This window comes from Plutella xylostella, chromosome 25 (genome assembly GCF_932276165.1).
Source record: "Plutella xylostella chromosome 25, ilPluXylo3.1, whole genome shotgun sequence".
In the NCBI taxonomy this organism is placed as follows: domain Eukaryota; kingdom Metazoa; phylum Arthropoda; class Insecta; order Lepidoptera; family Plutellidae; genus Plutella; species Plutella xylostella.
The window spans coordinates 2476780-2487916 of NC_064005.1; the positions used below are offsets into that span (position 1 = coordinate 2476780).

General features: G+C 41.3%; 2 protein-coding genes across 2 annotated transcripts; one reads left to right on the forward strand and one right to left on the reverse strand.

The window, feature by feature from the left end:
• Window positions 1-434: 434 nt before the first annotated feature.
• On the reverse strand, window positions 435-4097 carry LOC105381854 (N-acetylneuraminate lyase). Its single transcript, XM_048630057.1, has 7 exons — window positions 3981-4097; window positions 3434-3563; window positions 2876-3021; window positions 2375-2543; window positions 1686-1831; window positions 1069-1240; window positions 435-714 (listed from the first exon to the last, which is right to left on the reverse strand). The coding sequence occupies exons 1-7, from the start codon at window positions 3981-3983 to the stop codon at window positions 566-568; spliced, it is 915 nt and encodes a 304-aa protein (XP_048486014.1). The 5' UTR covers window positions 3984-4097; the 3' UTR covers window positions 435-565.
• Window positions 4098-5450: 1353 nt separating this feature from the next.
• Window positions 5451-11133, forward strand: LOC105381855 (SAGA-associated factor 11 homolog). The gene is made up of 4 exons (XM_011551658.3): window positions 5451-5869; window positions 9705-9894; window positions 10080-10226; window positions 10527-11133. The coding sequence occupies exons 1-4, from the start codon at window positions 5509-5511 to the stop codon at window positions 10765-10767; spliced, it is 939 nt and encodes a 312-aa protein (XP_011549960.1). The 5' UTR covers window positions 5451-5508; the 3' UTR covers window positions 10768-11133.
• Window positions 11134-11137: the final 4 nt, after the last annotated feature.

An 11137-nucleotide genomic window follows, 5' to 3' on the forward strand; every position in this document is an offset into this window, starting at 1 on the left:
GAAATTCGTGACACACACAATATTAGTCTATGAATTCGTGTGTCACAACTTGGTCACAACGTCGATTTTAAACCTACTGTAAAGTGTCAATAAGCTCTATGAATCATGGAAGTAATAAGTACTTGTCAAGTACTTGTACGTACGTAAGTAGGTACTTATCAAGTACCTAAGGGTTAGAATCTAGAATCTAGACCACCGTAACTATAAAAAGTCTTGAACAATATTTTTTACCTACACTCAAAAGAATAGCTTAATTATTATATTAATGTCTTCTTTTGAAAGTAGAGAGGCCGAGTCCCTTATTATTGCAGTCGGTCGGTAATAAAATACAATTTAATAACGAACTTGATATTATGTACATTGCTAAGTACCTACCCAGTAGGTAAGTATTCAAAGTGTGTTTTGGCGCACTGGGTTAATAATAAAATTCTCACTACTTCCAAATACTTTTTATTTAAGTATAGCTAAGTAGGTACTTAGTAACTGCCGAATTAACAAAGAGATGACACGTAGGCAGAATCTTAAACAGCAACTGTATTACTTAACAGTATTTACAACATGAATTTCACTTCGCACAGAATCCCTGCTTGGTCAGTCGCTCTTGTATCCTCTTCCTGGCTTCAGCAGAAATGGGTCTAAGGGGTAGAGAAGGGGGGCCCATCTTGAGACCAGTCACCATCTCCATGGCAGCCTTCATCACAGGGACCCAGCTGCCTGAAAATTACATTTAAAATATTAAAACACAAACACTGATAAAATTGTCGTATCTACGGCAATCAGACACTTTCACATGATTGTGAATACTTACTTAGTTATTTTGATGCGGTGATGAAAAACTGATGATGTTGATGATCAATGGCTGATGTTGAAATGTTATGAAGTACCTAATCTGAAAGACGTTGAATGCAAGCGATGATTCAGAGTTATGGTATAATTACTTTAAGGGCCGATTTTTCATTAGTTACTGCCTTGTATTTTGTCAAGCGCCGTTACTACCTGATTGGTTATATCGTAGCATTATCTCCATCACATGACGACATCGTCATCTCCCATAATGTCATTAATTACCTTCAACGCTAATAGCTTCAACAGCCAAGCTGAGCTTCTCCTGCAGAGCCTTCGCCGTGGCCACGTCACCGGCCTCCATGGCCTGGTAGATCTGCAGAGGCAGTTGCGGCGCGATGTTGTAGAACGTGCCGATCGCTGACTTGATGCCCAGGAGCGCTGCTGGCGCTTGCAGCTGGAAAATACGTGTTGGTTTAGCTTGTTTGGAAGGAGCCTCCCACAAATTATCTTCTCGAGTGACGTAATTAACCTGTTTCGTATATGTCCGGCGCACCCAAGGGAATCAGCGAGTATGAAGCTAATCTCGCTGGTAAATCTACTTTCGTCACGACGAAAAACCATTGTTACCGCAGGCCATAATTATTATACCGAAGAACCAATAACCGGCGGGGCAAACAAGGTCCGCTGTGGATACTATTACATTTGATCAGCGGCAGTAGCTGGATGAGGAAGCCCAAGGAAAGAATGCAATGAAGATTACGTGCTAATGATGATGATGTTATACTGTATAACTTTGTGATTCCGTCACTATAAAGTAAGTAGGTACCTATCTATAGCTACCATATCTAGGTAGGACATTTATGCAACTATACAGCAAAAATATCAATATAGTTAATTACCGAATCAGCCCCCAAGAAGATCTGCTGGTCGCCCGTCAGCCTCTTCAGGGTCTCCTTGGCCTCGGCCAGGTCGTTGCTGGTGAACTTCAGCCCCCTGAAGTTGGGGATCTGCGCTGTGGCCGCCGTCACGAACGCTGGCATGTTCACTGTAGGAGGAGAAAATTGTTTTAGATCATGACAATGACTAAAGAGTGTTTTTTATTGTGATGATTTTGAAGTCAACAGTTATTAGTTAAATCAACAATGTAAGCTGTGCTATTAGGTATAACTACCACCTATAATGTTTTCAACACCATCTTTTTACAGAGTGTCTAACTCTCAGGGTAGGCCTGGCGGTGCCGTACTACCGTATGACCATCCATAGATCCCTCGATCACTATATCAATTCAATAGATATAATATATCTACTATACATATATGATATATTATATCCAATGGGATAGTCGAATAACTAAGTTTAGTACTTCCGGTTACCAGCTACTCACGTGGTGCTACAGTAATAAGTAAGTATTATGAATTTATGACTATCGACAAAAATATTTTATTTTATAAAATAAAATAAAATATGAAATTTTACGTCGAATAAACTGATATGGACTAGGCCTATAAACCTTTCCTTCATTGGAAAGAGACCCATGCCCCAGCAGTAGAGGCATGATGAGTCGTGATGAAACTGATATTCTACTCACCTGGGACGCCATTCATCCTGGGTATGTGGTAGTAGAGCACGGGCAGGGTGGGCGCGGCCGCCGCCACCAGCGCCACGTAGTCCACGAGCTCCGCCACGTTGGTGGGCTTGAAGTACAGCTCCGGCAGCGTCAGGAGTGAGTCCACACCGGCTGATGCGCTGTAGCGGGCCTGGGGTGGGGATAGAGGTAGGTTGGTTGGTTTTTATAAGTACCATGTTTGATAAGTGCCTGACAAGACTATACCTGCATTTAGAATTCATAATCGCTTGTTGTATTCGACTTTAGAAATGGAACATGGTGGATTTAGGTGATAAGAGAGATGAAGATGAAGAGAAACTTTCTAGAACAATGTTGATAGATTGGTATTATTTGAGATCAGACCTTATAATATCTACAGAATGCACGTGTACCTATCTAGACACTTTTTAGCACCGCTCCTAATCCTTTATCTCTCTACAACAGCGTAAAAAGCCTTCAAGGCTCAAACCATCACTCACTCACCAGCTCAACCACGTCCATGAGCGGCGCCCCGCCCACCTGCACCATTATATGCAGTCCGTTTGCCTTCCCCGCCGCCACCCACGCGTCGATCACCCGCTTCCGATCCGCCACCGTGCGGGTCATGTTCTCCCCGGTTGTGCCGCCCACTGGAATGGAGGAAGAGGGTTAGAGGAGCAATGGATGACGCAGCGGTACAGAATAATAACTACCAACTAGTAATACCTAGTAACCTAGTGGCAGTGGTTATGACTCTCATTGTGGTGCTCGATCCACGGTAGGGGTATATTTGAGTTAAGACATTTATATTTGCTCGGCAACCGGCCTGTTAAGAGTGGAGATTAAGAGACAATAACCTTCCAGTCGTGGAGCGAACCAAACCACTGAAATGCGCTATTTACAAGCTCTGTGTAGTACCTATTTAGCTAAGAAACGACGATTGAAGACTTATTGCATTAAGTTTTTCATCAGGCACTTTATCAATAATTTGCAGCTGATCATATCATAGCCCACTCTCCCTCCGCGATAGTATACATGATGATGATGATGAGGAAACCTTACCCAAGACCCCCTTGATCCCAGCCTTAGCCAGAAACTGGGCGTATCCCGGAATGACTTCGAAGTTGATGGTCTGGTCATCATTCAGCGGCGTGAACACCGGGGGCACTACCCCGCTCAATTTAAATGACACCTGAAAAAATAAATAAAATATAAATAAGTATAATAGGTAGGTATCATTTGTTGTCATAATATAGGTCCCTATCCATTCTTTCATAATTTTGAGGGTGTTTATCCATCTGGATTTTAAGCGTAGGTGTCTACCTACCTAAGTAACTACATACCTAATTGCTAATTAACATACCGGTGTCGAAATGACAATGGACCATCGTGGACTCCAATTTCTTTGCAAATTCCAATGGAACCTGCTTATCTTTAGCTATCCAGGTAATTGAGGTAATAAGCTAAGTACCTAGGTAGCTACTTACTTAGAGATAAGTTTTAGTAGGTGTAGGTACCTTGTGTAATATTATTTATTATATATTGTAAAAAGTAATTTTAACACTTGTTCTCAGCTAGTTTAAATAATAGTTAAGTAACTGTTACTTACCATTTTAATGTATTGCAGCAACCGTGACTATCGTTGAACTAAACGTTATGTATTTCTGCCGCTCTTTACTGTCACTACATTATTATTTATTTATAGTCAAGACTACATAATAAGTAGGTAGGTATGTTTATGTGATATGATAGGAGTGTCTTCGTCACATAGTTACCCTATCTCTTTAACAAACAAATACATTTTAGGCATGATTAAACAATATAATTATTCAAGCCGAGATAAGAAACATACCAAACACAAACATATTTTTACGTGACTACATGGGGGTAATCAGAGGTGACTTGTGGGCCAGAAAATCTCAACGGCATCTATACTAGAATATACAGGATGTTCAGCAAAATCATAATATGACTTTTAAATCAAATTATAGTTAACATATACCTAACCACTATAACCCTGTCTTACCCTGCACCTATTAGCTTATAAGTAGATAGGAAGGGACAAATATTTTGTTAAGTAAGTACTTACTTAAAACACGTTTAGTCCCTTTGCACTCAGGGATACCTACAAAATCCCTCCTAAAACTAACTACCTACTTAATGCAAAAAATAATAAATTCAGTAAGTACCTATTTGGTAGATAGTTAGAACTACATGGTGGCATCGCCGTAGAACACCATTTATAAATATGTGTTTATTTAATAATAATCTTCATCGCCTGTGATGCTAAAACTCCCGAAGTTGTGCAAGAATTTGGCTACCTTGTGCAATACAAAATATTCAGTAACTAAGTGTAGGTACAAGGCGTTCGCAGGCTTGGTTTAGAAATGAATAGCTGATAATTGAGTGGAAACCAACCACGTACGTAGGTAACTTACTTTACTCACGCTGGAAGCTGGATTAATGACCAAGAACCAATACTATCGAACCAATACTAATAAGTTCCTACTATTTCGATGATGAATGACCGAAGGCAGTAGGTAGTCAATATAGGTAGGACCGGTATAATAAGGGGTTACCTTAACGAGTCCCTACCTACCTGAACACTTCATCATCAGCCCTGTATCGCCTACCTACTACTGTTGGGTATAAGTTACAGGCCCCCCTTTGTGTACGCCGATTTTTAGGTCCTGTGCTGCAGTGCCGGTCTAGTCCGCAATTTTCCAGGACATTGTTTTTATCAGTTTTCCGACTATAATGTAATACTTACCAACTAAATAAAAAAATAATTGATGATGGTCACATGAAGATAGATAGGTACAGCTAGGGGGCATTACCAAATCACCATGAAGCGAAATGTCTGGTGAGATGTGGGATGACATGATGGGAGTACAACCACCTCCACTACCACCAAACACTCCACCCATCCACCACGAGAAGTTAATATTCTAAGGGTAAAAATAGTTTTTTTTAATCTGTCAAACAACGCAAGCTTTTTTTTCTTTTCGTTCATTCATTTCATTCATTCAATCAATCAAATCAATCCTTGTTTAAAAAACAGCTGATGGCTGTGGATGGCTGTTGGCTGTTGTGATTTTTGTTCGTGAATCATGTTTTAAAATTGTGAATATCTTAAAATGTCGGTACAAATATTAAGTGGACTTAGCCTTTCCGACTTAAACGTTAGATTCTACGAGTTCATGAAAAATGAGAACAATGCGGTGGACGCTGCAAGCTTTATTTTCGATAGCCTTTTGGAGGATGTCACTACGGGATTCTTGTTTGAGGCTCACCACGGCTTGAAAACCGGGCTCACGGAGTTGATAGAAGGGGAGAAAGAAGATGAAGAGCCGTACAATATAGTGAACTCCCCGGAGTGTGATGTATTTGGCTTTTCAATGTTAAAGAAGACTCCTTTCGACTCCAACTGCTCATGTCCTAACTGTGATCGTCCTGTATCGGCCACTCGGTTCGCCCCTCATCTTGAGAAATGCATGGGTAAGTCCATTTTAAGCTGCGGCTATTACAAATCATAAAACATAGGGTATGTAAAGCAGCAGGTTATGTAGTTACTAACAATTACGTACATACATCCTCACATCCGTCAATAGGGACAAAGGGCTTTGAGAAGATTCCATTTGGCTCGATCTCGGGCAGCAGCAGCTGCGAGATCTTCCCACTCCATCCCCACAACTTGCCTCATGTTTTTTTTTTTTTGTTTTGTTCTCTTTCTCATCTGCCATCGACATTCTGTCTTCATCAGATTGTATGTTCATTATCCCTCGTTGTTTTGGGTGATGGTCCAGTGAACATCATCTCCTTGGTTTCTAATTCCAGCTTATCTCCACTTAGTTTCTGTCACTGAGGGACAGGATGTGCCATCGCTTCAACCGTCGAGTATCCTCGGGGTCACTCATCAGTAGATCTCTCGCTAATTTGTTGGTATGTCCCTGTAACCTGTCCTGATATTTGGAGCTGTATGAGCATATTTCCTCTTTCACTGTGGGCATCCCCAGGTACTCGTGTATTTCAGCATTTCGGGTATACCAAGTAGCACCAGATATGTCCCTGAGTACTTTATTCTGAAAGCGTTGTAGGATTTCCAGGTTGGAGTTGCTTGCAGATCCCCAGAGTTGGATGCCGTAAGTCCAGATTGGCTTTATGGTGCACTTGTACACCAGCAGTTTGTTGTTGAGTGAGAGAGGCGACTGTCTTCCTATCAGCCAATTCAGCTTCTGATATTGTAGGTTAGCTTCTGTTTTTTTGGCTTTGATGTGTTCAGCCCAAGTAAGTCGTCTATCTAGTCTCAGACCAAGGTACTTCACACAATTTTTATGCGGTAGTTGTTCCCGTCCCAAGTTAACAGGGGGGCAGTCACCTTTGCGTAGGGTGAATGTGACGTGAACCGATTTTGTGGCACTGGATTTGATCCTCCATTTTTGCAGCCAGACATCAATATCGTCCAGTTGTGCTTGCAGTTTCTGTGAGGCTAGGATGGGGTCTTTATTGCTCGAGAGACAGGCTGTGTCATCAGCGTAAGTTGCCATAACAACATCATCATCTTTGCAAGGCAAGTCGGCTGTGTAGATGGAGTATAGCACTGGACCGAGGACTGAACCCTGTGGGACAGATGCTTGGATCTCATATAGTTTTGAAGTAGTTTCTCCTATTTTGACTTGGAATTTCCTGCCATGTAGGTAAGATTTGAGCACCATGAAGAAGGAATTAGGTACCAGGTTTTTCATTTTAAATAGGAGACCCTTGTGCCACACCCTATCAAAGGCCTGTTGTATATCTAGGAAGGCTGCAGAGCAGTACTCTTTTTTTTCTAGGGACAGTCGTATCTTTTCCACAATGCGGTGTATTTGTTCAACAGTGGAGTGCTCTTCTCGAAATCCGAACTGATGATCAGGGATAACTTTTTCTTCATCGAGTATAGGTTTTAATCTTCGCAGGAACACCTTTTCAAACACTTTGGATAGTAATGGTAGCAGGCTTATAGGCCTGTACGAGCCAGGATCAGTGGGTGGCTTGCCATCTTTGGGGGTCATACATATCTGCGACACTTTCCATAGTTTAGGATAATATTGTATTCGAAAGACAGCATTGAATAGCATTGTCAGGAAAACTACTGGCTTTCTAGGAAGATGCTTCAGAATTTCCCCAGTTATGAGGTCAAAACCCGGTGCCTTTTTGTTGCTTAGCTTCATTATTGTTCGGTGTAGCTCGTTGGGTGTCACTAGTTTTATTGGAGGTGATAGTTGTTGGTCACTATTTATCACTTGGTCTATTTCTTTTTCAAATTCCATCATATTTGAACTGTTTGGTGTGAAAACTTGACTAAGGTGCTCTGCAAAGACATCAACTTTCTCTTGTGGTGTTTTAGCCCAAGTACCCTGCGGTGTTCTGATAGGAGGAATTGGTTGCTGTGGCCTTTTAAAGTTTTTTGTTATCTTCCACAATGAGTAGTTGTCTTTCTTTGTGGCTGAGAGTTGAGATAACTTATCTTTAAAGGTTGCATTTTGATTTTCTTCTATTATCTCCTTTAGTTCTCTAGCTGCTCTATTTAGATTCATTTTGTCTTGAGAAGATCGACTCAGTTGCCACTGCCTTCTGAGTTTTCGTTTTTCACCGATTTTTCTTCTTATTTCCAATGGTATGTTTACTGGTTTTGCTGAGAATTTGATTTCAGGTGTTGAACGCCAGGCTGCTTCTTGTATTTTATTTGTTATATAAAAAGTGGCTTCATCAATATCTTCTTCTGTTTTCAGTCTCACTTTTAGATCTACACCTTCGTTGAGATACTCTGCAAAGGCGTCCCAGTCTGTTTTATGGTTGTAGAGTGTCAATGGAGGCTCTCTATAAATTATATTTGTACTGAACGTACCTATGACAAGTGAGTGGTCAGATATTGTGTCTAGACAGGATTCCACGTCACAGTATAAATCTGAGAGACCCTTTTTTATAAAGAAATCAAGCAGGTCGGGTATTTTATTTGGATCTGTCGGCCAGTAAGTAGGTTCACCAGTGGATAAGGAAGTCAGCTTGCAGGAGTCTAAGCACCTTTTGAGTTCACGCCCTCGAGTTGTGATTAATCTTGAGCCCCAAAAGGTGTGCTTGCTGTTCCAGTCGCCGCCGCTGATAAATCTGGGGCCCAATGATTTGAAATAGCAAGCCCACATTCCCTCACTCACAGTGTGTTTGGGAGGGCAGTACACAGCGCTGACATTGATGGCTCCACTTCTACCTTCCACTGTAACAGTGGTAGCTTGTATATACTCTTCTTGGAATGTACTATGAAGGTGATGTTTTATACTGCTCCTTATTAGGACTGCTGAGCCACCTTGTGAAGTGCCTTTAGGGTGATTACTAACATAAATATTATAGCCATCCAAATTAAACTCCTTGTGGTCATTTAAGTGGGTTTCCGATATAAGCATTATGTCAATTTTATTTATTTCGAGTATTACTGATAGTTCATTTTTGCTTGACGTAAGTCCGTTTATATTGTATGTTCCAATTCTCAAGTTATTCATGGTAGTTTCTGCACAAGCGTTGTTAAAAGGTTCATAAGAATGACCATGTTGTTCAGAAGGAGTTCTATTTTTTCAGCTTGTTTATTCATTGTATTCATTAGTATTGAGTAGTAACAAGGTAAGAGGTGAAGTAGTTAACATTCGAAGGAGAGGTACTAAAGAACCATACAACATCTTCATTGTCAATGTTGAGCAAAATGAAAACAACAAACTGGTAAAGGAAATAAGATATATCTTCCACCAGCGAGTACTCATCGAAGACCCAAGGAAAAGTACCATTATTCCTCAGTGTACAAGGTGCCAAAAGTATGGTCATACAAAAAATAATTGTATGAGGCCATACAAATGTGTAAAATGTGCCGAGGATCATAAAACTACAGAATGCACAAAGAGTAACAACACCCCTGCCAAGTGCACCTTATGTGAAGGCGAACACCCGGCCAATTATAAGGGATGCAATGTGTATGTTGAAATGATGAATAGGAAAACCAAACGTAACACTTTGAAGCATACAGCGGACAAAGTAAAGGAAACTGTATCTAGAAGCAGCGTACCTGTCTCCATGGAACAAAACAAGAACACTACTACCATGTCCTACAGAGATGCTACGGTGTGTTTATCTGCTAAAGAAACAAATCCACTATCATCATCATCATCACCAGCTGTTGATTCTACCAGACCGCAGCCAAACATCCAAATACATCAAAACCATGATGACGGCAACAATATCTACTCAACTTGCCTCATGTGCATCAACTTTTGCCTTTTACTAACAATAACTTTTCATTATTACGCAGGTATGGGCCGCAACAGCTCCCGCATAGCGTCCCGGCGCATCGCGTCCAACAGCCGCGAGCCGACCTCCTACGCGGGGCTCCTGAGCGACGACGAGGACGACGCTGACTGGGCCGGGGCCTCGCAGCCCGCTGAGAGGAGGAAGAGACGGATGAAGAACAACAATAGCAAGAAACCTAAACAGATGCATAAGTGAGTCTTTTTCATCTGGTTACAGATTTAAGGCTTAAAACGCCTAGCCATCCAGGTTGGATCATGGATAAAGACCCCTGTATTCATTGGCATGTAATGTAATGTTACAGTTTTTAGCATTACACACTCTAGTCCACTTGCACACAAATACATGTTACATAATCTTTTTCCAAAATTAATTCCAGTGGCAACAACAAAAGCAACAACGGCACCAATGCAGATGCCAATGATGGTGGAGCGACATATGAAACTATGACGGCTAACGAGAAAAAGAACCTGCTATTGGCCATCTGCGGTGTGGTCTCAGAACACACCAAAAAACTCTGCACCAGGTAAGGCTTTTGAGGCAGTATTCTTCTTATCATGTTGGTGACAAAAAGAAGAGCTGAATGGGGCTTGTTCTATTACTTATTCTGTTACTTTAAACAAACATAATTACACTACTAGGACAAGAGCATTTCTTTGATGATATACTCATTTGTTTATCAGTTATTGAGTTTAGACATGTGAGGATTTGGGGGATTAGATTTCTTTGGAGGATTTGGCTTAAATCTTTCTTTCTCAACTTTGAAATACGAAATATGATTATTATACATAATATATGACCTCAAGCTCATCATCTGCACCCTCAGGTCGACCCGCTGCCCACAACACACGGAGGAGCAGCGCAGGGCTCTCCGCAACAGTGTTCTAGAGCCTTCCACCCCCGAGTCCCAGACCATGGGCCTGACAGCCGAGGAGGCGGGGTCTCCTCCAGACTCCTCCCCCTCGTCGTCCTGCTCCTCTTCCAGCAGAAAGAGGGAGAGGCACCGGGCACCGAGGAAGAATAAGGCTAAGAAGGATAGAAATGCATCTCCTAATGGCAGGGATTAAGATTTTGAAATGGTTTCTGGTCAAAAGTTGCAGTTTCGTGAGGGTTTTTAAAATGTAATCTAGTAACTATACATGTGTGTATCCACTGCACTGTATAACTAATTTTAATTATGGACTTATCCCTGTGCTGACAGGCATATTATTTAGGCATCATCTATGTGTATCCTTAAATTCCTCTTGGTTAACGGGATCCGCTGAATTGCACCTATATTTTGACGTGTAACTACACAAGTGTTGCTGATTTTCCAAGATATGGCTGCGACAGCGGAGGCCCTAATGATCTGAGCTTTGAATTGATGAATTATATATACTCGTAGTAGATTTTATTGGACTACTTATGGTAAAAATAAATGTGATATTAGCTGACGAT

What these genes read in the sequence shown, in the direction of transcription:
- LOC105381855 (XM_011551658.3), top strand. Translation starts at nt 5,509, where the DNA reads ATGTCGGTACAAATATTAAGTGGACTTAGCCTTTCCGACTTAAACGTT. An exon ending in AAACCTAAACAGATGCATAA is followed by an intron (nt 9,895 to 10,079) that starts GTGAGTCTTTTT and finishes AATTAATTCCAG; the next exon opens with TGGCAACAACAAAAGCAACA. An exon ending in ACCAAAAAACTCTGCACCAG is followed by an intron (nt 10,227 to 10,526) that starts GTAAGGCTTTTG and finishes CTGCACCCTCAG; the next exon opens with GTCGACCCGCTGCCCACAAC.
- LOC105381854 (XM_048630057.1), bottom strand. An exon ending in TCATGGACGTGGTTGAGCTG is followed by an intron (nt 2,544 to 2,875) that starts GTGAGTGAGTGA and finishes TCCCCACCCCAG; the next exon opens with GCCCGCTACAGCGCATCAGC. An exon ending in CAGGATGAATGGCGTCCCAG is followed by an intron (nt 1,832 to 2,374) that starts GTGAGTAGAATA and finishes CTCCTCCTACAG; the next exon opens with TGAACATGCCAGCGTTCGTG.